The 27,350-nt window shown below is 45.8% G+C and overlaps 1 protein-coding gene across 1 annotated transcript in view; it reads left to right on the forward strand.

The window, feature by feature from the left end:
- MAPK8IP3 (mitogen-activated protein kinase 8 interacting protein 3) overlaps window positions 1–27,350 on the forward strand; it is a 683,833-nt gene that overhangs the window by 325,633 nt on the left and 330,850 nt on the right. The window contains exon 7 of the mRNA XM_078662972.1: window positions 17,205–17,307. Coding sequence (XP_078519098.1) covers window positions 17,205–17,307 — 103 coding nt within the window. The remainder of the gene's footprint in view (window positions 1–17,204; window positions 17,308–27,350) is intronic.

Consider the following 27,350-nt stretch of genomic DNA (forward strand, 5'->3'; position numbering starts at 1 on the left):
TCCAACAGCCCCAGCTCAGTCTACTGGCTTTCATATTGTAATTAACATTGGCATCAGAGGCTTCAGATTAGAACAAACATTGACTAGCATGAAGAGGCAATAGTTAAGGATGTGCACTTTTTCCAAACTGTATATCTCTTTCCACAATACCTCCTTTTTGCTACAGTGACCAGAGACAGAGAATGCATATATCAGTCTGGTGAAAAGGAAGACTGTAGGTACCATTCAGGCCATCAGTCCCAACATACCATATTGTAATGTTGTGAGGCATTTATCCCGGAGACATAAATTGGTCTCTCTTGATGAGTCATTGATTCCCTGTAGCTCCAAGCTATTGTCTCTGTTTATTGACCAGAGATAACACTATTGAGCCCCTTTGCCTTTTCATTGGACAGCTTCTTGACTGCATGATGCTCCAAGCAGACGGACTGTTCATTCTATACCACTGCCTTCACTTAGGTGGAAGACTAAACAACCCTCAAAATGAATAGGCTATTGACTTCATGTTCTAGAGGATTGGCTGTTTATCCCTTGGCCCTCTGACATATGTTTGACCCCTTCATTCTCCAAACCATCAAGCACCTTTCCTGCCTGACCTCCCAGATTCAACAACTCTCTGCTCATCGCTCATTACTCAGAATCTTTCAAATAAAAGCAAACAGCTGTCAGCCTCTTCCCTGCCTCACAGCTACTCTTATCAACACACTTGGATTTCTCATGTTTCACATTCCCACTATGCATCTCACTGATCAAAACATGCTTAACTCGATTCTCTTTGACTTTCAAGCACTTCCTTCCACAAGAAACACCCTCATTCATTTTTTTTAAAACATATTTTATTAAGTTTTTACTGACATTCAAATAATATCAACACAGTGCGCAACCATCCACCCATCCTAATGTTACAATTGTTAGCTAGTCCCATTACAGATCATCATCTTGCCAAACCGCTACCTTTTCCATGTTCACGGAATTTAGCTGGGTTATACCTCCATAACATCAGCAAATCTTATACTTGTTGTAGATAGTTCACATTGCATATATATAGTTCCTAAACTAATACCAAACAAGTGATGACACCCCCTCCCTGGCCCCCTCCCCGCCACCAGTGTGTTCTACGTGTCAGCATCAATACCATATATAGGGTTCTTGGTGAGTAAAAACCAGGATGCTCCTACTGGGTGTTACAGAACCCTGCTTGACCCATTCACTCTTTTCTAGATCTTCTCCAGACGCTAGGGTTAACACTGTTTGAACCAGCCCCTCCCATGCTCTTGCCGCATCCAGTGCCTTTTCATTATACAAACGTCGCGCTTGCTGGAGGCAAGCAGCACCCTCACCACTAGCCCATTTTATCAGCTCCGCCCTCCACCTCTTGCTACTGGGACCTTCTTTCGATTTCCAGTGCATTGCTGTTTCTCTTTTAGCCAGCACCAGTCCCATATCTATGAACGTACTCGTCAACTTCGTCTTGGAAGTATGAGGAAACCAGTGCAATATACATGTGGCCATACCAAAGTCCAATTGGCGCTCCGTGGCTAAATTCAATAGTTCACCCACCTCTTCCCAGTAGCCCCCCAATTTCGGGCATTCCCATAGCATGAGTTCCAACTCCGCACCTACTCTAGCGCATCTAGGACACATCACATTGTTAACATTATAATATTTCATGATCTTGCCAGGTGTTAAATACGCTCTGTGTAGTATAAAGAAATGCACCAGCTGAAATCTTGCATTTCTGGTTCCCTTTCATGCCATGCGCAGAATTTACCCCTAAGTGGCCTCCGGGATGGGTTTTCCAATACTCGCCTCCCATTTTGTCCGTAGCGAGTCAAGTGGAGCCAGTCCCTCATTAAGCATCCTCGAGTATAGGCATGTCACTGCTTTGAACGTACCCGCCGCCATCACCACGTATTGGCACGCCATTTTCGTTTTAGGTTCTGCCAATTCCCCCTTCCAATGCTTCTGAATGGCACGTATCAGGGCAGCATGTATCATGAAACCTCCCCTCGGGATCATACCTCTCCTGTAATGCCTGATACGGCAGCAACACGCCATCCTCATATAGGTCCCCTAACACCTGGATCCCTGCTTGCTCCCACTCCCACAATGAAGTCCAGTCTCCTCCATGGGGTAAAGCTGTTAGCATCCTGTCGCGGGACCAATGGAAACGAGTACTCAGGGGGTGCGTGTAAAGCAGGCTTTATTGTTTTTAACAATCGCTTGCATTGCGGGAGGTTTCTATAGTAGGGCAGTGGAGATTCTGTGACTCGACGAACTGGTGAGCTCTTCTCCTTCCTGAATTCACCTACTGGTTTTCCTCCCTCCCGTGGACATCTGGATGCTGTAGTCGCGTCCGTCTTGATAGTCGGTCTCAGGGTGCATGAAAAAGAAAAGAGAACACAGTCTCAGGCAGAGGCTCTGGGGAGCTGAGAGTGTTCAGGGAACGGGTGTGAGGGGAAGCACTTGTGCACATAGGAAATAACGAAGTGTCGGCGTGAAGTTGGGAAGGGGCTCAGTGCGAGGAGAACGGAAGCGGGTGCACTACGGAGGTTTAAAACCTCTTCTACCCGCCCAGCCCACGATACGGTCCCGTACCTGGGTTAGCCACACTTCCCTCGAAGTGTGGCTGGGCGAAGCGCCTTGTCAGTGGCCTCCTGGCTCTGCAACAGCTGGACTCGCTTCCTCCTCCGCTCTTTCTTCTGCCTCGCTCTCGTCACCGGTTCTGCTTCCTCGACTCAATACGTCTCCGTCCTCTCTCCTCGACTCCACGACACCTCCGGGTGATGAACACACCCCCCCCCTGCGGCTCGGCTTTTAGTTCCGGGGTCCCAGCTGACCAGGGGGCGTGGTCTGGAACGTCCTCGGTCCAGTTAAATAAACAGCGTCCCTCCTCGTCCTGAGAGCTGGACGTGTCCCAAGGCGCTGACCCATTCCAGGCCACGGGCTGCTGCATGGACGAAAAGGAGGGGAACATGCATGGAGGGGTTGTCGGAGAAGAGGTGAGTCGCCCCAGGGAGAGTAGCCCCGCCCCCTGGTCACACATCCCCAGTGGTATCTCAGGTGCATAAGGGTGGAGCACACCCGCTCTCCGCTGACTCCTATTCCAGCACATCCTCAGGGTCTTCTCTTGCAAGGAGAGAACCTTAAGGACCAGTCGCTGCTGCAATACTACAAAAGATAGGACATGCCTCGGGATGCCGCTTCTTCTCGAAGCTTCAGGGCCCCGAAATTCCATGGCTACCGCCTGTATGAGAACCTGCAACTGCGCCGCCAGGTAATACAGTTCCAGGTCTAGAACCGCCAGCCCGCCCTCCGCCTTTGGCCTTATCAGCGTTGTTTGAGCCACTCTGCGCCTCCCAGACCCCCAAAGGAACCCCGTTAGTGCATCTTCCGCATTTGCCAGAAACATCAACAAATCATCTGCATATAAAGAGATGTATTGTTGTTCCCCTCTAAACGCTAATCCCTCATACCACTGTCCCAATCGAGCCCTCGCCGCCAGCGGTTCAATTGCCAAAGCAAATAGTAGTTGGGAGAGTGGGTAACCCTGCCGCGTCCCACGGGCTACCGCATAACGGGGGGAAATCATCTGCCCCACTTTTACTCTAGCTACTGCCGAAGTGTACAACACCGTCGTCCATCCCACAAATGCATCACCCAGCCCAAAGTGCCCCATTGTCTTATTCAGATATGGCCATTCTAGGCTATCAAATGCCTTTTCTATGTCCACTGAAAGGATTACAGCCATGGGGGAACCTTCGTAGGCCTCCCCTAAAACCCTCACCAATCTCCTCACATTGGTAGTAGTATTTCTGGTCGGGATAAACCCAGCCTGATCCTTATGTACCAGGTCAGTCATATGTTGTAGCAGGCGTGATGCCAAGATCCGACTTAAGATCTTATAATCTGTGGACAGCATCGATAAGGGACGATATGCTGCCACATCCGTGCCATCATGACCCGGCTTCAGTAATGGAACTATGAGGGCTTCTCGCATCGTCATCGGGAGCAGTCCCAATTCCCGCACCTCGCTATAGACCTCCAGCAGCCTTGGCGCCAGCAAGTCCATGTAACGCAAATGGAATTTGATGGGTAAGCCATCCACTCCCGGGGTCTTATTCCGCGCCATCTGCTTAATTGCACACCTAATCTCCTCGAGGAGATGTCCTGGCCCAGCTGCTTCGCCTGTTCGCCATCTAACTGTGGAAGAGTCACGCTCTCTAGAAAGGACTCAATATCCGCCTCACCCGCATCCAATGTGCTCTCGTAAAGCTTCCTATAATACTCCCGGAACCTATGCTTGATCCCACTTTGAGTATAGACCATATTGTCCGCCTCTGCACCTAGTGCCAAGATCGGGGAGCCCCGCGGTAACGGGTTAGCCAGCCATGCCAGCACTGTCCCAGCCTTATCACCTTCCGCATGAACCTTCTCAACTTACTTTTTGTAATCAAAACAGTGCAACCTCTCCACCTCTATAGCCAGCTTCTCTTTAGCTTCTATCACCTCCTTTTGTGTCTCCGGATGTTCGGGTCTCGCCCGTTCCGCTAACCTCAGCTTCTGTTCTGCTTTTTCAACGTCTTGAAGGAGGGCTTCCTTACTCCAGCATACTTACTTATGCACAGCCCTCTTACTACCACCTTAAAGGCGTCCCATTCCATTGCCCTAGTAGAGGCGGTCCCTGCATTCTCGTTAAAATAGTTTGTTATCCCCTCACCCACTTCCCTATGGAACACTGGGCCATCCAACGTCTCAGGGTGCAATCTCCACGTAGGGATTTCGGCCTTTTCCCTTGCCCAATGTAGTGTAACCAGCAACGAGTTGTGATCAGACAGAGCCCTAGTGAGGTATTCAGAGTGGGTTATGGATGGCACCACCGACGTGGAACACAGTATAGCGTCCAGCCGAACATGAAGCTTGTGCAGCGTCGAAAAATAAGAATAATCTCTTTCTTGCGGATGATGTACCCTCCATACATCCACCAGATTCCATCTAGTCTGCCACTCAAGTCTGTACTTGGACAACCTGCGGACCGGGGACTCCGGTAGGGGGGGGGGGGGGGGGGGGAGACCTGTCCAGGACCGTATCCGCTATGGAGTTAAAATCCCCTCCCATTATTATCGGGCCTGCTAGGTAATGTGCCAAAGTGCCAGATATTCTGTCCAGGAATCCCGCTTGATCCACATTTTGGGCATATATACTACATATTGTCACCTCCCTACCATACAATGGCCTTCTACCGCAACAAACCTGCCCTCACTGTCTATCAGTTGCTTAGTCGCCTGAAATGGGACACCCGCCCTGATACAAACCAAAGCCCCCCTCGCAAACGCCGAATAAGATGTGGTAAAGACCTGTCCCCTCCACCGACGCTGCAGTGCCAGCCCTTCCGACTTAGTGAGGTGCGTTTCTTGAAGCAGTGCTATATGGACCCCTCCTCTAACCAAATACGCATGAACTCTGTGGCGCCTTATCATAGTGTGTAGCCCCAGTACATTCCAAGTGATACATCGCAAATCAGGTACTGCCCCTATCCTCACATGACACCCTTGCTGCCCCTCTTCGCGCAGAAATGAACACACCAATGAATCCCCAACCCCAACTAATCCCCCCGCTCCCCCTCCCCCCACCCTCCCCAGAACAGGTTCTAAAACAAAACTGTCAGCCACCGCGGGCATGCCGTAAGGGCGAAAAAGGGGGGGACTTAGTGCCAACGGGCGACGGCCCTTACCCTTATAGTAGTCCCTCAGTGACCCCCCCCCCCCCCCCCCCGAAAAGAAAACAAAACACAGCTAACCTCCCCCATCCACGCTCCGGTCATCCATTCAAAAAATCACATTGTACTGAGGTGCTGTCCCGCCCGGAGCGGCCCCCCAAAATATCCTCTCAATACACCTTTGTACCAACAGCTGCCAACTACAGAATCGTCCATGGTTGGACTATAGCGCCACTGGCAGTCTGGTACCTCCCTTCTTCGAAGTCCGTCCGCCGTGCCCGGCGTGACCTGCGGCAACCGAACACTCCCAACTTCCGAGGTCTCAGTGTCCAATTGAGGTTTATCCTGCCTGATGTCCGTGCTTCCTGGCGACTGCAATATCTGACTACTGGACAATGCTGTCACCGCCTCCAACGCGTCCTGTCTTTCTAACTCAGTCTGGGACTGCGGCGGCTTCTGCACACCATGCCGTCTGCGCCGGAGGCGCTGCGATTTGCGTCGGGGTGGTCCCTCCGAAGGCTCCTGCAAACGCCGCCCTTGTCTATCCGTTCCCGCCCTGTAAGTTTCCAGCCATTCCCACGGGTCTTCAGGGGTGTCATGGAAATCAGTGCCACCATCTAGCATAATTTTCAGTTTCGCTGGAAATAGCAACGAGTACTGAAGGCCCTCTGTTCTCAACTCTCTCTTTAGCGCCAGGAATGAAGTGCGACAGCGTTGGATCTCTAGTGTATAATCCGGGAATATAGTCACTCTGCCATTGCCGACTTGATATGGCCCATCCGTCCGTGCCTTCTGGAGTAGGAGATCTCGGTCCTCCTAGTGTAGGAGCCTGGCTACCACCGGGCGCGGGGGGTGCCCCGGCTGCGGCGGCCTAGCAGGCACTCTGTGCGCGCGTTCCAATGTAAAGAAGGGAGATAAGCCCTCCACCGCCACCACGGTCTTCAACCAATGCTCCAAGAACTGCACCATATCCGATCCCTCTGCTTTTTCAGGTAGGCCCACCACGCGGATGTTGTTTCGCTTATTCCGGCTTTCCGCGTCCTCTGCACGCTTCTCCAGCGCTTGGACTCGATCCATCACCTCCACCATCTTACACTCCAGCACCTTTTGGGCCAGCGCCACCTCCTGCAGTGTTACCTCCACCTGCTTCACCCGATCCACCAGCTTAGAGTGATCCGCCCTCAGCAGTCCCAGCCCCGTCGCTACTTGCGCTATGTCCTGTTTCAGGGCTGTGCGCGACTCCGCAATCGCCTCAAGTATACGGTCGAACTGTCTTTGGAACTGGGGGTACTGGGCCTCCTCTGCCCCTTCCGAGTCGGCCTGGGTTTGCAATTCACCCTCCGGTGGCTGGGCCACTGCCCCCTGCTTTTCTTTTTAGTTTCCCCATGGTCCACGTCGCCTGCCACCGGGTAGGTGCAAGTGTGTTCACCTCGGCACCCCGGAGTCCCAGAATAGCACCAGCATCCACTTCTTCCCCACAAGAGGGCCGGCGTCACGTTTGTCCAGTCGGCCGGTATCAGTGCCACGGCGTCCCTACACGTAGGCCAACAGCCCCTTTCTGCAACTAGAGGTCTGGTGGTTTCGCCCTGATCCGGACTGCGTTGTAACCCAATCCGCTAAGGTGAGCCCCTGCGCTCGGCCGTTGTAGCGCCGGCAAATGAGCCAGGCCCCCTCCTGAAAACCAATGCGTTAAGGTCACTCCGCTCGCGGTCCCGCTCCTTCTTTGCCGCTCCTGCAGTGCCAGGCCAAGCTCAGTCCTCTAGGGCCAATGCACCGCCAGTCATCAATCGTCGGCCACGCGGTCCTCTCCCCTTCAGTGACACCGCAGTATGCGTGGACCCCTGTGTTCCCAGTTCCGCCACACTCCAGGCCCCGTCCACCACTGTCAGCTACCCCTGCTGGTCACCAGGCACCCCGCTGTCCAAGTTCAGATTCGCAGGGCCATCTCACCTAGGCCGCCTCTACAAATGTTCACGAGCTCTCCGCCCATCCGCCGCCAAACAGGCTCACAGCCGCCTCTCCCCGCAGGGACTAAGCTCAGTTTAAGCGCCGACCACCGACCCAGCCGTGGTTCGCCGGCCGCAGCCTTCCCCCGGACCCTAGACCGCCTCCGCGGCTCAGGGCCGCAGGTCCAACCGTGCCCCACTCACCCAACCAGCAGGGGGCATCAGCGCTCTGCCTCCCGATGTTCCACAGTTCCAATCGGCGGGGCGCTTCACCGGGATCTCCAGGCCTTAGAAGCGCTCTCCCAATTTCCTCCGTCTCTCAGGCTGCGGGCCGCCTTCTCACAGGGAGGCCGCCGTGTAGCGCTCCTCAGGTCGCGATCCATGGTTGTACAGCCACACACCTCCGATCCTCTGGGCCCCCCGTCCAGCCACCTTCCAGGCTCTACCAGGAGTCGCTCTCACCTCTGATCGTCCTGCAGCGTCTCAGATAGAGGCCCGGGCATTCCACAGCAGCACCGCCGCCATCTTGTTCCGTTCCGCCGCTGTTAGGCCCGGGCCGGCACAACCGCCCAGAGCCCCATCTCATGCCCCGATTTTCGCTGGGCCGGCTCCCGGGCAGGGCCACACCCCTCCTGCTGCTCCCTGAGCCACCAGGCGGTCGGAGGGGCCGAATTCAGTCAGGATTTCTCGGGGATCACCTCGGAGCTCGGAGCTCGGCGCTCACGCAGCCAGCTCCACCGGCCTCCAAGCCACGCCCCCAGAAACACCCTCATTCTTGTGTTAAGTGTTATCACCTCGGACCTGCAACTCAGACTACATAATATCCTTATGCTACTCAACCTCTTGGGGCTCTTTGACGCTGTCAGCATCCTCATGATACTAAAAACCCTTTGGCATCCATGGTGCTGCATTCAATTGGCTCTTGTTCTGCCTTTCCAAATTATCCTTGAGCCTCTTTATCTTCTTTTTCTTGTCTCTGACATCTCTGCCTGATCCTACTGTGGGTCATCAAGGCTTACATCTAGATTCTCTCTTTTTCTGTCCTTTGCAATGCCTTCCTATTCGATATTGTATCTTAATTGTACGCTTCTTCTACTACCTTTCTGTGAACAAGAGCCTAATTTTTTTCTCTGATATACCTTTATTCTTCACACTTCATTCTTGCATCTGAAAATGAAATCTGTTACTGAAAGACCTTCCTAAACTCCCCCAAACTGAAATAAATTCTGTACTTCCCTTCCTCTTGAACCTCTTTAACATGTCCCATTTACCTGACATACTGATGCCGTCCTTCTGATTTAAAGATATCAGTTTGCTCTTCAGTCTCAGAATGTATCTGGAGATCTTTTTCTCCTTGCCAAAATTGATGATTGTAACAGTTTCCTACTAAGCTGCTGTTCCAGATTGCATGACCTCCCTTGAACATTCTTTTCAGCTTTGCTTCGTGCACAATCATCTGTGTCCTCAGACAGACACTGATATTCCCTTACCAACATCAGGTTGCCTGGTGTTGTATCCTAACCTTGTTCTCCCCTGTGCCCCAGTTACCTCTCTGACTTGAGAGCACCCATTGTCACCTCTCCCCTCCCATTGGTTCCCCAACGTTCCACCACCCTTCCAGCATTAGGAACTGACAACTGATATGTCATTATGCTTCCTGACCACGCCGTGACCTGGTGTGGGGTTGTAGATACAGAATAAACTTACAGCTGATTTACCTACTGCTTCCTGGTACCTGCTTTCAATAAGTGGCGACGAGGTAAACCACAGCCCCTCACCACGGATTTGATCTACTTTATTCGTAGGAATTAAGCATTAATACTGAAAAGTGCCCTCCTACCTGAACTCCGTATAATGCTCGACATGACATTCTGAAATTGGTTAATGTCCTTGGAGCTCCTCTGCGGCGACACCTGAGTTGAGGAGCCTGTCTGCTGCATTTTCATGAGGATCGGTTTTCCCGGCGCGAGTGATTCGAAGTCCCTGTCTTCTGCATAGTTGTGAGGCTCGGCTGTTTCCCGGCGTGTATTCCACGGCCTCCGCCCTCACCACCTTTGATGACGACCCGTCGGTAAGCACAGCCCTGGCATCGGATGAAGAGGTGCCGATTGAGTGACTGCGCGCTGCTGCTTCGTGGGTTGTTACCGTCACACGGCGAAGGTGAGAGCCAAAGCATATCGTGCTGCGCCTGTAGTTCATTTTCGGGGGAGACACCTGGTGATTTCCTGTGTGCGCTAGGACATTCCTCTTCGTGCCTGTTCTGGTTGGGAAAGAGGCGCCTTCTTCCTCACAAGCACGCAGAGACAATTCCTGTCAGCTGTTTTCGCGCCACATATTTTCCTCAGCTTCGTTCTTCTGCGCATGCTTCAGCACGTTCCACGTCACTGGAACGCAGCGTCTGGCGCCATCTTGTGGTGAAATCTTCGGAACCTGTATAACTTCGCTTTCAAACCAGGCACATACACGGTGATGTGCACACACCCATGTAATTCTAACGGAATTGTATGTTTTTCTTGCAAACAGCTTCTAATAAGACAGTTACAACAAAACTACATTACTTAAAAACAAAAATCTGTACTGTCAACTAATAATTCATTCTGTGACAACTAAGCTGATGCCCCAGGCCTGTGAAATATTTCTGCTGTAACTGTAACTTATAATTGGACAGTTAGACGTTCACTCTTGGTTTAATTCATCTCGAGTCCACTCCTTAACCCTTCGAAGGCAAGTGTCATTTTACACTAGGAACAACTGCTACTTGGATTTTCGCTTGCGCTTTCAAATCAGAGACTTGTTTGTCTTCATCCATAAGCTTAGTGGCAATGTGTGCCCTTAGTTCATTAAATCTTGCGCAACCCCAAGCTTTCCTACCTCTCAAAGGTGCTCCTAGTATGCCATGGAAGGAATGGAGAGAGTATTTCACTAATTATATAGAAACTGTGGAAGATGAGGATTTCACTCCAGAAAAGAAAAATAAAGTGTTGTTGTACTGCTTAGGTCCTGGGGGTGTCAAGACTTATAATAATATTGAAAAGAAGGTAAGAGAAGGTAATGATGTTTATCAACATGCATTAGATGACTTAGATGCCCATTTTTCACCTATCGTTTGTGTTGCTGTTGACCGGTACAAATTTTCAAGAAGGAAACAGGGCAAAGATGAGAGCATTGATGATTATGTGGCGGCCTTGAACAACCTGGCTTTAACTTGTAGATTTGGTCAATTGCAAGAAGAATTTGTACGCGATCAAATCATTATGCATGCGAGTAACCCCAACATCCAAGACAAACTATGGGTTAATGGAGAATCTTCCTTAAAAGAAGTTGTTGCTCTAGTTAAAAAAGCTGAACTAACAGGCAGATGTGCCAAAGCGGTTTTAGATGAGCCAATTGTCGTTAAAGCAGTTCATTCTTCCAACGCAAACAAACTTAGACAAAAGGCCAGCAATAAAGAAGTTGCGCATGAGTATCATAAAAAAAATGAACCTTACAAATCTAGGCACAAAAGTGAGAAAAGTCACAGCAGTAAATACAAAAATCCACCTGAACTCAAATGCTATCGATGTGGTTCTCCTAACCACTTAGCTGATTCAACAAAGTGCCCTGCTAGACATCAGAAATGCTTGTCATGTGGTTTGACAGGTCACATCGCCAAGGCCTGCAATAGGGCATCCTTTAGGCAGAGCAGACATGTCAGACACATTCAGGATGAAAGTGACTCTTCAGATGAAAATTCGGAGTACTCGGATTCAGATAGCATCAATTACGTGTTCTCCATTGAATATGATGTATTGGAACTTACACCCACTAAAAAAAAGAAACCCATGTGCGATGTGAAATTGGGAGGGGTGACTGTAAACTTAATGGCTGATTCCGGCTCCCCTTTCACAATCATCAATGGAAACAATTGCTTACTGATAAAATCGGGACATCGCTTGAGAAGTCAAACATCATTGCTAGAAGTTACACTGGCAACAACATCGAATTTCTAGGAACACGTGAATTGGAATTCGAGTTCAAAAACAGGGAAGCTTGTTGTAAACTCTTCATTGCAAAAAAAGGACCTTCAGTACTTGGCTGGAGTGACCAAGCCGATCTGGGAATAATCCTCAACCCAAACAGCGCAGACCCTGTTTTGTCCGTTGATGAGTCATGCAAGAATACAATTCATAAGGATTTTCCTGAAGTGTTCTCTGGAAAAGTAGGTCTTCTTAACAGTTTTGAACACAAAATTGAACTTAAAGACTCAGCCATCCCATGTGTCCACAAGGTAAGGCACTTACCTGTGTCGGTAAGGAGTGATGTTCAAACAGAGTTGAATAGACTGGTCAAAGATGGAATAATTGAGGAAGTTGAATCAGCGGAGTGGGTTTCTCCCTTGGTTGTGGTCAAACGTCCCAATGGGAAAATTAGGCTGTGCATTGACCTTAGGGATCTTAACAAGAACATTATTGTTGATCAGTATCCGCTACCACGCATTTGTGAAATGTTTAATGCCACTAATGATATGTGTATTTTTTTAATAATAGATTTGAAATCCGCGTATCACCAGATACCCCTACACGTGGACAGCAAGAAATACACCACATTCATCACCCCATTTGGTTGTTACCGTTTCACTAGGGTACCTTTTGGGTTAGCCTCTGCCGCAGCGCTGTTCCAAAGGGTCATGACTTCCATCTTGGAAGGCGTTGCAGGCATCAGGTTCTTCCAGGACGATATTTTAGTCATGGGTGGCAATCAACTGGAACATGACACACGCTTAAAGCAAGTTTTCAACAAACTTAAAATGCATGGTCTTACTGTTGAACTAGATAAGTGTAAAATTTCCCAGGAACAAGTGGTTTATTTGGGGCACACTATCAGCCACGAGGGCATCAAACCAAAGCAAGGCTTAGTGAATGCCATTCTTAATGCTCCTTGCCCATCCAGTAAAGAGGACATCAGAGCCTTTCTCGGATTAACAGAGTATTACTCCAAATTCATAAGGAATTTTTCAGAAAAAATGTACAGTCTAAGACAGTTGCTGAAAAACAAAACAAAATTTGAATGGTCCCCAGAATGTCAGACCACCTTCGAAACAATCAAAAAAGAAATTAGTGAAGCACCTTTCCTCAAAGGATTTGATCCCAAAGCCGAAATCTATGTCACAACGGACGGTAGCAACAAAGGATTAGGTGCAGTGCTAGCACAGAAGGATAATTCAAATCAAGAATGGGTTGTGGCTTTCGCCTCCAGGTCACTCACCCCTGCCGAGGAGAAGTACTCGGTAATAGAACGCGAGATGCTTGCCTGTTCTTGGGCGCTCAACCACTTCAGAGCATACATATGGGGATACAACATACATCTTCGCACGGACCACAAGCCATTGATCAAGATCTTATCTGCTTCTGGTTTACAAAATGCCTCACCACGTCTGAGTAAAATGTTAATAAAATTATTGGACTACAACTACTTAGCAGAATATTGGCCAGGTATCAAGAACAAAGTCGCTGATTTTCTCAGCATATTACCCCTGCCACATAACGAGAATTCGAATGCTCCCGAGGATGATGAAAGAGTGGCTCTACTCTTCAACACGAATTTCGAGGGAATCTCTACTGGAGAATGGGAGAATCACATGTCTCAGGATTCAACGCTAAACGACGTATGTAAATATTTAGTCATCAATGGAGCGCACACCGCTAGCCCCTCCTCCGGATCGCCCCTTGGGACTCTGGTACTTGTAGTTCTTTAGTGGATCACCCAGGTGGGTGCAAGTCGGTACTTGTTGGACTGATGAATCTCTAGACCCGATACATGTCCCGGGTTTTAGGATATCGCCCGAGACATGTCTCGGGTTTCGGGATAACTTCCCTCATCAGTAGAGAAAGATCGTTAGGGGTGGAAGAGAAGGCCGCCACACAACCGTCAAAGGCCTCGATGCCAGAACCGGCACGCAGGTGCGTCGTCCAAGAGCCCGTCGGCCCAAAGCTCAAGGGAGCCATATTGTGTTTAGTCATCAATGGAGCGCACACCGCTAGCCCCTCCTCCGGATCGCCCCTTGGGACTCTGGTACTTGTAGTTCTTTAGTGGATCACCCAGGTGGGTGCAAGTCGGTACTTGTTGGACTGATGAATCTCTAGACCCGATACATGTCCCGGGTTTTAGGATATCGCCCGAGACATGTCTCGGGTTTCGGGATAACTTCCCTCATCAGTAGAGAAAGATCGTTAGGGGTGGAAGAGAAGGCCGCCACACAACCGTCAAAGGCCTCGATGCCAGAACCGGCACGCAGGTGCGTCGTCCAAGAGCCCGTCGGCCCAAAGCTCAAGGGAGCCATATTGTGTTTAGTCATCAATGGAGCGCACACCGCTAGCCCCTCCTCCGGATCGCCCCTTGGGACTCTGGTACTTGTAGTTCTTTAGTGGATCACCCAGGTGGCTGCAAGTCGGTACTTGTTGGACTGATGAATCTCTAGACCCGATACATGTCCCGGGTTTTAGGATATCGCCCGAGACATGTCTCGGGTTTCGGGATAACTTCCCTCATCAGTAGAGAAAGATCGTTAGGGGTGGAAGAGAAGGCCGCCACACAACCGTCAAAGGCCTCGATGCCAGAACCGGCACGCAGGTGCGTCGTCCAAGAGCCCGTCGGCCCAAAGCTCAAGGGAGCCATATTGTGTTTAGTCATCAATGGAGCGCACACCGCTAGCCCCTCCTCCGGATCGCCCCTTGGGACTCTGGTACTTGTAGTTCTTTAGTGGATCACCCAGGTGGGTGCAAGTCGGTACTTGTTGGACTGATGAATCTCAAGACCCGATACATGTCCCGGGTTTTAGGATATCGCCCGAGACATGTCTCGGGTTTCGGGATAACTTCCCTCATCAGTAGAGAAAGATCGTTAGGGGTGGAAGAGAAGGCCGCCACACAACCGTCAAAGGCCTCGATGCCAGAACCGGCACGCAGGTGCTTCGTCCAAGTATGTAAATATGTCAACCCTTCGTGGCCAGAGAAACGCCACCTTCAAGACAACATTAAGTTGTATTGGGAAATAAGGAATGAAATCAGCTATGAAAATGGTGTGTTGAACAGAGTCGCTAAGGCCATCGCCCCATCACTCTCAGAGTCAAAATCCTGAAACTTTGCCACATGGGTCACCTTGGCATCACTAAAACAAAGCAAAGAGTCAGAACCTATTATTGGTGGCCAGGTATCGACAAACAAATAGAAATCCTCATAAGGAACTGTGTCGAATGCAGTGATTCTGATAAAGTTCTCAAGACATCCAAAGTTTCCCTTTCTCCACTTCACCCTCCCCAAATGGCTTGGGAAAAATTAGGCCTGGACATTGCTGGACCAATTGAAGGACATGATGGAGGTATCAAGTACATCATAGTGGTCATCGATCACTTCTCCAAATGGCCGGAAATAGAAATCGTTTCTGAAATAGACAGTTCAACTATTATATCATTCCTGGATAAATTGTTCCTAGGTGAAGGTCTACCCAAATGTATTCTCACAGACAATGGTCCACAATTTTGCTCCATGATGTTCAAATCATTCCTTGAAAGGAACTGTATCACCCACCACACTACTTCATTGTACCACCCTGAAGGAAATGGTCTTACAGAACGCTTCAACCGTGTCCTCAAGGGACACATACAATTGTCAAGGAATGCCAATCTTAACTGGGAAGAAGAGGTGTTCAAACTCATCTGGGCTTTCAGAATCTCTCGTTGTGCCAGCACCCGCAATGCACCTTTCGTGCTCATGAGAAGCAGACAGCCTCTGAGCATTGACCTAGGTTGGATGCCTGTTTCAAAGCAACTTGAATGGTCACCAGACGTCATCAGGAACAACATTATCAAGGCGCAAAAATACTACAAAGAATGGTATGACTCAAAACATAGTGCAAAAGAACACTCATTCAAAGTTGGAGATCTGGTGAAAGTTCGCTTAGAAAGTAAGGAAAGGAGAAAGCAGATTCACCTCACCTCTTCGCATCAATGAACTTTATAACAACGCCGCTAGACTCAACGATGGGAAAGTGTGGCACATGAGCAGATTGGCGAAATGCCATCTTGAAGGCAAAGCTCCAAGTCAAATGCAACCTAATGTGCATAGTAAAGATTTGTGGGTTGATTATGATATGTCTAGTTCTGAACATGGTTGCATGCCCAGCAATGAGACTTCACATGTTCTCCCACCTGTCTCTGACTTTGCTGATTGTCACTCATCAGACCGGTCTGTTGATGTCAGTCCTCACACTCCGTTACCAACGCGGGGTTGTCATGGCGACTCACATTCTGACTCTGAAGTCATGTCTGACAGTCGTAGCTTCAGCGGTAGGTCTGGCAGAACCAGTAATGATCCTCACTCTGACACCGATTGTGTTTCTGATCCTCACTGTGTCACGGGGAGGTTTGGTCGAACCATTCGTAAGCCAAAACGTTATGAAGACTTTGTATATGATTAATGTTCACCGTTCCTCCCGCATGAATGTATGTTTCATCACCGAGGGTTCAATCCTTTAAAACTCTCAAGAGAGGAAGATGTGTTGTATCCTAACCTTGTTCTCCCCTGTGCCCCAGTTACCTCTCTGACTTGAGAGCACCCATTGTCACCTCTCCCCTCCCATTGGTTCCCCAACGTTCCACCACCCTTCCAGCTTTAGGAGCTGTCAACTGATATGTCATTATGCTTCCTGACCACGCCGTGACCTGGTGTGGGGTTGTAGTTACAGAATAAACTTACAGCTGATTTACCTACGGCTTCCTGGTACCTGCTTTCAACACCTGGATAGCTCCTAAAACACAGGGCACTGTGCGAGCTAATGATTCTATTCCTTAGCGTTACTTGCAGAACATGTCCTGCTTGAAGTGGGAGTCAGTGACCACGTAGCCATTCCAGTATATTTGATGCTTCAACATAATTGCAAAACAAATCTGAAAAAGAATGTTTGCAAATTGACTCAAGACATTTTCAGATGAAGGTTCACCATCCATATACTCATCTCTTCAGAAGTTGAATTGAGTAGTGTACTCACATATCTGACCTCAGTGTATCCATTCAGAAGTCCTTAAACCTCTTTAGTTACTCTTGAAGTTTGCTGTTTTTCCTTGTTACCTACTGACACAGGACAAGGAAATCTGATGCAAATGTGGCTTACCTGGAATTATTTCAGCACAATTCTTTCTTGTCCCCTACAGTCCTCCCTTGGTAACTTGGAAATAGTCTAATGAAAATAGTGTTATCATCCTGGAGATGCTTTTTATTGTGCTGTACTGCTTGAATGTTGGTCAACTCTCATAAAGGAGCAAATAAATGGTCATAAAGTTAACCATTAATATTATTTGATTTCTGTATATCCAGAAAGAGATCTAAAACTGACGCTTTGTTTCAGACAGCGGGCCTTAAGTTCCCAAGAAGCCCATTGTTCATATGACAGTAACTGCATAGCCCCATGTAGCACTGGTTGTTGGCTTCTCTGTTCTCAACAAGGAAAACATGGTGGCATGATGTTTCTCTTAAGCATATCTCAACTAAGATGTCTTCCAGCAGGGATGGGCAGCAGTGATGAGTGGTCTGACGTTCAAGATATTATTGACTCCACCCCTGAACTTGACATGTGCCAGGACCCCCGGCTTGACCGCACTGGAAACAGGTATGTGCTTTAACTTACAGTCTGCATTAATAGAGGGCTTGTCAAGCATCAACACTCACCCTTTTTGCTGGCATGTTTATGGTGGTCAGATGTAGTTTTTAGTTATTACATTGGGCTATCTGTAAATCTCTCTAATTACTTTGTGTGACATGAACAGCCTTGTCGGAGATTGCATTTCTGTGAACATTGAAATGGTTTGCTGCATAGGTTACACTTTAGAGTGAAGGTTACTGATGCGCACTAGTAAGCAAGTAAGTCTAAATAGGATGGGGGAGATGGACAGTAGAAAGTGTGCTAGCCTCAATGGAAATGCGTTTGGAATTTGCGACAGCACCCCTCCTAGAAACTCAAAAGTGGTTGGGGAATTTTGGGTGCTGCAGAGGATGAATGAGAACCAGAAGGGCAGACTGTAGTGGGGAACTACTCAATACGAGACATCCATGAAAGGGTGATTCTTTGTTAATTGTACACATTGAAAAAATTATATATCTCACTCACTGAGTGGTGTGCAATGAAAGGGTTGTTTCAGCTGGGGTACTTCCTGCTGAGGAGAACAAAAAGATAAGTAATCTCCAGTGCAGTTGGAATGAGGCTCCAACTCTCCCAGTGAGTAGGCCACAGATGAGGAGTTGAACTTCATAGGACACAATGAGTGGCAGCGATAATCTGAAATAGAGGGCAAGGGACATTACGTTGACCAGGAGAGTGCACAGTAAATCTCTTTCAAGAGTGCTTTGATCCCTTATATAAGTCACTTAAGACATAATTAAAACTGTTGTTAGATTACAGCAATCAAATGTCAATTATCAGATATGAGGTCCATTGTGCTGTACACAGTGAAATCCCATCCACTCTTCAGGATTATATTATGTCTTTGTTACTGCAGTCATTTATTTCAACCCTCGAAAGTTTTCAATTATTGCTTTGTAATTTTCTTTGACATTCTCTTAGACAATTATTGTCTGGGAGTTTTTTGATGTTTTACATCTTTAGCAGTCTCCTTAGTTCATTGACTGTGATCTATTTCATTGTGATCGAACATTTGTATTCTCTTCAACTAGATTACTTCTATAAACATTGACACACGAGCTCAATAGTTACTAATATCCCATTTGTGTAATGTAAACAAAAATTTCATAGTTATAAAATATGAAATGTTATGAAAGAATTTCAATTCTCAGATACAACATCTACAGGATTTTTATTACAACAATATGTTTAGACTCATCACAAAGATACAACACATTTCTACAATTCAAAGTGTTCTCTTCAATAAAACCAGACTTGGAGTCATTCCATCTCAGTCTAATACAGTAGACTTAAGAACACACATTTAATTTGTTTCTTACAAGTTTTGGGTTTTCCCTTCTGCCCTTCATGCCTTTCCTTGTCATCCTTTCTGGGAGCAGGTTTTGTGGAATGACCCAGTTGCCCACTGGCCACTGAGTTCATGTCACTAGGCCAGTGCCTGACACCTCCCATCTGTAGTGCACCTGTTTCATCCTGCAAATAGACCCAGCATCTAGGCAACGGGCAGAGAGGTTTAACAATATCCTTCTATGGCATTAGTTCTGTTTGGGCCAGTTATGACCTGGAAGGCACTGGGCAACAACATCTACTTGTTTGCCTTCTTACATATATCCCTTGAACTTCTCTCCCTTCCCCCATTTTCATATTAATTTAAATACGTTCAATCCACAGGTGCTCTAGAATCTCACCGACCACCGGTATTACGCTTTTCACCGTGCCATAGATGCCCCTGTAGATTTGCTTGTGTTGCACAGTGACTGCTTGTTCAACATCTCTCTCTAAGATAGTTGAAATAAAGCAATTTTGGCTTTAATAGAAATATACAAACACAAATGTTTGCCTATTTTGACCCGTGGGACAACCATGTGGGGCTATCGTGAAACTAAAAGCTTGAAAATTGAAGAAAATATATTTTGCAGGCATCTAATAGGCCTACTACTCTGCCATCCTTTTTAATTTCCATGAGGAGCTAGGCCTTAGTCATGTTGAAGATTATATCAGAATAGCCCAGTTCTTCTGTGGTTGTCAATTTGGGATTACAAACAAACCATTCACAACAGGGAAATAATGAACGACTGCATTCATTTTGACATGTGGCACAAATTTGACTGGTTGAAGCATTTTAAGTAGATTTCTATTTACAGACCTGAATTGTACACATTGCCCCATCTGATTATTAAGGGGGAAACATTGGGGGTTAAAAATCTCAGTAGAGCATTAACCACTGGAGAGAGGTAGAAGAAATAAAGGTATCAATGCTATGAGATTATGTTATCATACAAACTGCCATGGAGGTGAAGCCCTATTTATCCTTGGTTAGTAGTCCTTGTGAAAGATCTGCATTAATTAGATTTTGTTTGGGGTGCATTAAAAGCTGCCTTAACAAGTTTGTGGTTTAAATACTAAAAGCTTGCACAAAAGGGAATTTATGTTTGTTCTAAGTATCAATTCAATGATATCAGCCAATGAGATGTAATTTCACTGCAAGTCACAGATACCACTGTACGTTTTCAGGTCCCACAGCACCATGACACCTAAAAATGCACACATTTTTCTAAAAACTACAAGAGATCTTGGTTGATTGTGCCTGTGAGCATACCTCTAGGCTCAACTTAAAAAAAAACAACTTATTGGACACTTGGCCCTCCCGCAGGATACGGAAAAGCAAGTGAAGCAGCGGTGCAGGACTCTATCATTGGCTCTATGGGTGCTACTGTGGTACTGTGGAACCTAGGGACACAAAAGATATATAAATGAGAGCAGCCATCTGATAAGAACAATGGTTCCCAAATATGTTAGAACAGTGGCTCCCAAAATGTGGTCTGGGGACTCCGGAGTATCCGCAAAGCCTCCTTGGTGGGCCGCAACTACTTAGAAAATTACATAATATTAACAGATTAATAAAGTGCATATAAATAAAGAAGATAAATGTACAATTGAACATTTTAAAACGTACTGTAAATGTGAAGGAATTTTAAATTGGAGGTTAAAAAATGTAATTAGTATCCTCAGATTGATTGGTGAGAGCAGTGCAGGTGCATCAAACAGAATAATGTATGAATGATGAGTGACCTCAACTGAATTTAGAAAACCTCCAAACTTTCTATTAAAATTTAAAAAAAAAAAAAAATTTTATGTGTTTGCAAATTAAATAATATGTGTCATCATTTGTGTATTTGTTTGATGAATGTTTTATCTGATTTTGTATGCGTTGTTTTGCCTTTCAAATCATTGACTTAGGCTCAGTCTGTGGTCCCTGGCTTTCAGTAATGACTTGCAGGGGTCCCTGGGTTCCAGTAATAAATAAGTGGGGATCCCCAGAAGCCAAAAGTTTGGGAAGCTCTGTTTTAGAACCACAACCCACTTTTTAGAACAATAATTGTTTGCAACCCTCCTCCCTTTAATGGACATGAGGAGGGGTGATTTTTTAACGTAACTAAAGCATCATGTAGCACCCCACTGTCATTTACAGACAGCACATTTTCATTGAAATGGCTACTAACATTGCACAAACATACAGTCTTATTAATAAAACTATATAGCATACAGCACTCAAATGAAAATGTGAGGAAATGGGGTTTATGTGCATCACCATTTAAAGTAGATTTATTTGCTTTGATCCTTTTAAAATCTCTCTTTCCAGCACACTTCCGAATTACAAAAAAGTTTACTTCTTTTTTGCTTTCCAAATTACTGAACGCATACATTTAATTTACAAGTATTTACATTTTTTTGTGTGTTGCACCAAAAAAAAACAACTACCTAAGACTCACATAATTCACTTTAAAAACTCCTCTTACTTTGTAGTCAGAGAAACACCTATTCCATGTTAAAAGAATGAGCAGAAACTTGTCAGAAGACATAGCCTGACGTTTGACCTCTGTTGTTGAATCATCAAAAATGTGACACGATAAACAGAGATTTTAAGGTCATCGAACCAACCAACGCTCTGCAACCGCTGCCCGTACTCTCTTGCGACAGGCTCCTTGATAGTCAAGGACGTTCCATCCAATAAAACTACCCTTACCACTGAGGCCCTGAGATACCACTACCCTATAAGGGCCTGTCTGATCAACTGCCGATCCCTCCCTAAACATGCTGATGACATCTGGCTCTCCCTGGAGGTCAACTCTTGTGGCTTAATGTTCCTCACCGAAACCTGGCTCAGGGAAAGCTCTTACCCTGACCTCACTCTAGCCATACCGCCTGGTTTTCGGTTGATTGGCTATTGTTCCCAGAGAGGGCTGGGAAATTACAAATAGGAAGATTGAAAACACAGGGCCTCTAGAGACCATGTACTTCTGTGTTAAGATTGCATCTGATTTTGCACTGGTTGGGATCCTACTTTACAGACGCCCAAAAACTCCTGCCTGCTACCTTGTAGAACTATGTCACACAAGAGCTGACCTCTACCTTATGCACGTCAGTTTCACGATGCTGGGAGATTTTAACATCCACATGGATAGCGACAAATGCATGAAAGCTAAACAACTGGCTAAAACGTTAGATGGACTCAACCTAACACAGCTGGTCAATGCCCCCACACATGTTGCTGGCATACACTGGATCTCATTTTTTCTAACGATCCCAACCTGAAAGTGGTTGCCCCCCTACCACTCACCCGGTCGGATCATTTCTTAATACCTTCAGCTTTGAGCTGAAGTTCCTCATCTCGAGACCACAGCCAGTGCCAGAGAAATGGAGAAATTGGCACAATGTCACCAATAACAGTATGGCACCTGCACCCTCAACGGTACCACTCCAACTGTCAGGCCAGGAATCCTGAACAGGACTCAGTCAGCTTTAACAGTAGGGTGACTAAGGCCTTAGACATTGTTGCCACCCAGGCCAGTCCCTTCCACCAGTAAAAGACCCTCAGCCCTGTGGTTTTCCCCTGAGCACCGTGTAGAGAAAAGTCTTTGTAAAAAATTGGAGGGCACCTGGAGACAATCCTACTACCCTGTTGGCAAGTTAGCATACAGAAAGGCCGTACAAAAACTTCCATAAATTAAAATGCAACACCATGAGGGACTTCTTTAACCACAAGATCAAATCAGCTGATAATTCAGTGAAATCACTTTTTTAAATTGTTCAAGACTTCACTATACCTGCTGCCATTGCCAGTCCGGTACTCCCCACCTCCTCTCTATGCAAGGATTTGTCTGACTTTTTCAAGGACAAAATCTAATCTAACTATGCCACTTTTCCTTCCACACGGAAAACGTCAGAACCCACTGACAATCCTGACATTGATGAGGCATCTACCAATTCCCGTCTTTTCTCCTTAGACGCTTCCTTACAAAAACTATCAGCATGTAAATCTGGATCATCGGGAGACCCCTGCCCTGACCAGGTTTTCATACTTTTGGCCCCCTGTTTTAACGCCCCGCTAAACCAGGTTTGAACTCCTCTCTGAGCTCAGGTATCTTCCCAGCAGTGTGGACACAGGCCTACCTTCTACCAATCCTCAAGAAACCAGATGCTGACCCCGCAGAATATAAAAACTTCAGGCCCATCTCCCTCCTTCCGGCACCTGCAAAAATTCTGGAACAAGTAGCCCAAGGTTAACTATCTGAATATCTGGAATCAAAAAAACAATTCCAAGACTCCCAATCCAGCTTCAGAGCAGGCTACAGCACGGAAACGTCCCTCTTTAAAGTGTCCAAGAGGGACCGCGAGACTAACTACCAGGGCAATGCAGCCATGCTAGTGCTGCTTGATTTGTCCGCGGCCTTCGACATGGTAGCCCACTCCATTCTCCTGGAAAGATTAAAATGCCAGGGTATTCGGGGAAAGGCCCTGACCTGGATCCGCGCCTTCCTAGAGAACTGGTCACGACAAGTCTTCCTCTGCCCCTTCATCTCCTCACAGAATCCCCTGGTATCCGGGGTTCCCCATGGATCCGCATTGAGTCCTCTCCTATTTAACGCCTACCTCTTGCCACTTGCCGCTCTGGTCGAATCCTGCGGGATGAGGGTGATCTCCTACGTGGAAGGCACCCAACTGGTGTTTGCCTTTAAAGACCAGTCAGAGGCTGCATTTGCCAGCTTTAGAAGGTTTTTAAGTTACATATCAGCTTGGACAACCCAAAACTGTCTCAGGCTGAACTGAGGTACTCTTCTTCAATTAGAAGTACCATCACTCGCCGCTTTCTGGGAGCCACAGGAGCTAAATCCCCCTCCCGAGCCTATTGACTCAGCAAGATTAAATAATGACCTTTCCTGTAAAGCTCAGATTAGGCAGGTCACCTCCTCATGTTTTGGGAAGTTAAGTACCCTGAGGAAATTCCTCCACTTCCTTCCTCTGGAGTGTAAGAAAACAGTAGTCCTCTCCCTAATTACATCTCACCTAGAGTACGCTAACAGTCTCTATCTGATCCATAGACTGCAGATAATTCAGAAAGCTGCAGCCAGATTGATTTGCAGGGTACCCTTTCGCCACCCAATCACTCCACACCTAAGGAACCTTCATTGGCAGCCTGTCACCAGGCACATAGAATTTAAGGCCCTACCCTGGCATTCAGAGCCACCAGGGGACTGACTGGGCCCGGCGTACCTGAGAGGCAGACTTCAGCATTACCATCACAACCGGGCCTTGAGATCCAACCGCCTGTGGCATCTCGCCGTTCCCCGCTTACCTCTCTCCACCAACCTGTCAGAGTCAGAACTAACCTTCGGGAGTGCCCTAAAAACCTGGCTCTTTCCCAGCTCATAGTCCCCTCGCACCTGTGATCAGTCTACTTCCTCAGCGCTCCGTTAGGGGTAGCTGTGCGCTTTATTAATTACTAAATAAATAAATCTTTATTTCTTGCTCAGACTTCCCAACCCACCATAAATCGGCTCATGAACCACCAGTGGGTCCCAACCCACAGTTCATGAAGTACTGGATTAGAGAGTTAAGTAACACTACTCAAAAAATAAGCCCACAGCCTTTAGAAACAGCCTCAGACAAAACTGGACACACAGAGACACCAAGAACCTTATCCAACAGACCTATCACAGGTGCACCCTCAGAAGATGATTGCATTATTTCATTACATCTATTTCTGCATCACTACAGCAACCAAGGCCTGAGAAAGATTCACTGGTGTGGCAGTTTTTTTTACTTTCTATCTCTGTGATTTTATTAATGATGTCATTTACTATGTCATGAGTGGCGGTATACAAGTTATAGTTAACTCACTGAACGATAATTGGCGAATTTCAGCATATTTTTGTTTTAAAAGTTAGGTCTTGTGTGACCTCACCACTTTAATATTAGTTTTCCAGTTTTAATATTTATACAGACACACACGCACTCTTAAAGGTGCATATTTTAGGGTTTAAAAGGGAATAAAGCTCACATGATGTATTATTATACCACTTCTGCCTCAAAGTTCTACATCTGAATGCTGTGCTTAACTAGATTTCAGGCAACACCTGACTCCTCAACTCAGGATTGTTCCTCACATTCCTTATTTTATATTCTAACAAGAAATCCTGCAGTGTTCTTGGAGACAATAACGTTTTCTATACTCTTTTCACTTCAATAAATTCACAAAAGCAGAGAGGCTATTATATTCCTAACAGTATTGTATATTCACAACAAGTATAATTCTGGTTCCTGATCAGATCATTTACTCTAGAAAATTCTTCATAGGTCTGAAAACAGTAATATATAGTAGGGATGCCCATAGAGCATTACTATCCATAACATCCAGCACTTATTACAGCACTTATAGCAGCAGGAAAATACTGCAAACACAATATTATTTTACTGACAAATGCATTATTTCTGGACTATAAATCTACAACACTGCCCACCGAATCACTAATCTGTTGTTTTCAACATAGACACAATTGTAATATTTTTAATGCCAACCTTTTGAAACTTTGGCCCCAGTTCAATGCAAGATGTACTCAAACTTCTGAGTAACACCTAAATCATTTAAAGATAGTATAAGTTAAAGATGTTATTCTTCAGCCTCTTCAAGCCTTTTCTCTTCTCATCTGTCAAATAAATAATTATTGTTGACTTCTGCATATTTAACAATGGCTATTTGCGCAATAGAACTTTGGTGTTTTAGACAGAAGACACTGTAGACCAACAGGTATTTTTTCAGATAACACCAGATTACCCATATAAAGTATTATTGAATTTAGCCTGTGACCAAGTTTTGGTGGGATGTTATTGCAGTCTGGTGTCTGAAAAGTTAAATAGTGCTTAGATGAGCATAGAGCAACTTTTCTCACCATCTTCAGTCTGACAAGGCTGTCTTTATGCTTGCTAACTCCTGACAAATAGTCACTTGCAAAAGCTGTTGTTGCCCAGTAATCACAATTGTACAAGTAATAAAACTATCACTGCCCTCCTTGGAAAATACCCTTAAGCAGCTATATGACTGACTGTTCTCACTTGATGTCAACATTACAGTCTTCATTGAGAGTCACATATAATTTTCAAGGCTAAATTAATCTTCTGTAATCTCTTTACATGTGCTCTCCCCTCTCTTTATCCTGCATTTATCATAGGTCACTAAACAAAATAGGAGGTTCTAATTTACAATAATATTACTCTATGGAGGAGATCATGCTAGAATAGAAGTGATATTCCTTTAGTATTTATCTCTCTACCTTCCACAGAGTTCGAGCCACTTTCTTCTATATCTCAGAGATTCAAATGTATCCTGACCTTGCTTCCAAATGACTACTGGGTTGACATTTTGATATTCTCTGACCCCATAGACCATAAATTACCTAAAATGCCCTTAACATTAATAGACCTAGGTGATTTTCTTGCAAAGGTCTAACCAACTATATCAACTCACCACTTGAATATAAATCATACTCTATTAAGCCTTGACTGTATTCTGGATAATAAAACTAGGGAAACAATTTCACAGGTATGTAACTTTTTTTGTAAGTGCCTCTGTGATTTATAAATAGAAATTCAGATTGGTATGGTGGTGCGTAAGAGAGTATGAAAGCACAGCGTGAGGTTGAACTGATCACAAATGTGATGCTGCTAGACAATGCCACCAGCGCCGGGTTTAGACTTGATAAGGCCCTAAACTATTTGAAATATGGGGCCCTTTATAAGTCCAGATATTCTATGTGACTATGTCAGAGACAAATATGATTTTCGGATACCTAGAGGGTTAAACTGAAATACAATTAAGTAGTATATTGATAGTGAAATAATAAATATTTAACTTAAAATCATTTTTATTCATAACAAACTTAAAAATGCAAACTCTGGTAAAAAGAAACAAAAGTTCTTTTAAAAGGCACAATTTACAAAGGCTTATTATCTAATCTCTTGAAACATGTTATAAGGATTAAGGAATTATATTAAACTAAAATATTTTCTTTCTTGCCTTTGCCAGAGCAAAGTCACTGATGACATCATCAAATGATAAACTGCGTAGTTTGTCGCTTTCTATGCACATGAGACTGAGGGAACATAATTTATCTTGAGTCATTGTTGTTCTAAATTCATTTTTTATCCTCTTCAGCTGAGAAAAAGATCTTTCTCCAGAGCAATTTGCAACCATCATACTAACAAGCAATCTCAAAATTGCTTCTACATTAGGCAATGCTGATTGGACACGATCGTTAAATATTACCCTATACAGATCCTGATGTGTCAGATTATCTTGTTCCGCTGAACCATGGGCTTGACTATGTCTAACATATTGATGAAAATGCTTGACTTCTCCTACAAGATTCATGTCCACATCTTCAAGGATATGTTTGGCATAAAGCACTAACTCCTTCATGAATCTCTTCTTCTGTAGCTTCTAGTTTTGTTAAGAATGAAAACTTTTTTGCAGCATCATTTTATACTGAGGCCCTCTGTGCCAGACTTGACTCTAATAAACATGCAAAGAGAAAATTATCAATATCCTCTCAAGCATTAATATTAGTTTAATTAATTAAATTAACGAAGAAAAAAACAATTAACATATACATTAATACTTAATTTAATACAATCAAAGTAATAATAATATGTATTTTTTTAATGTGCAGTTCTTT

This window comes from Lissotriton helveticus, chromosome 10 (assembly GCF_964261635.1).
Source record: "Lissotriton helveticus chromosome 10, aLisHel1.1, whole genome shotgun sequence".
Classification (NCBI taxonomy): Eukaryota; Metazoa; Chordata; class Amphibia; order Caudata; family Salamandridae; genus Lissotriton; species Lissotriton helveticus.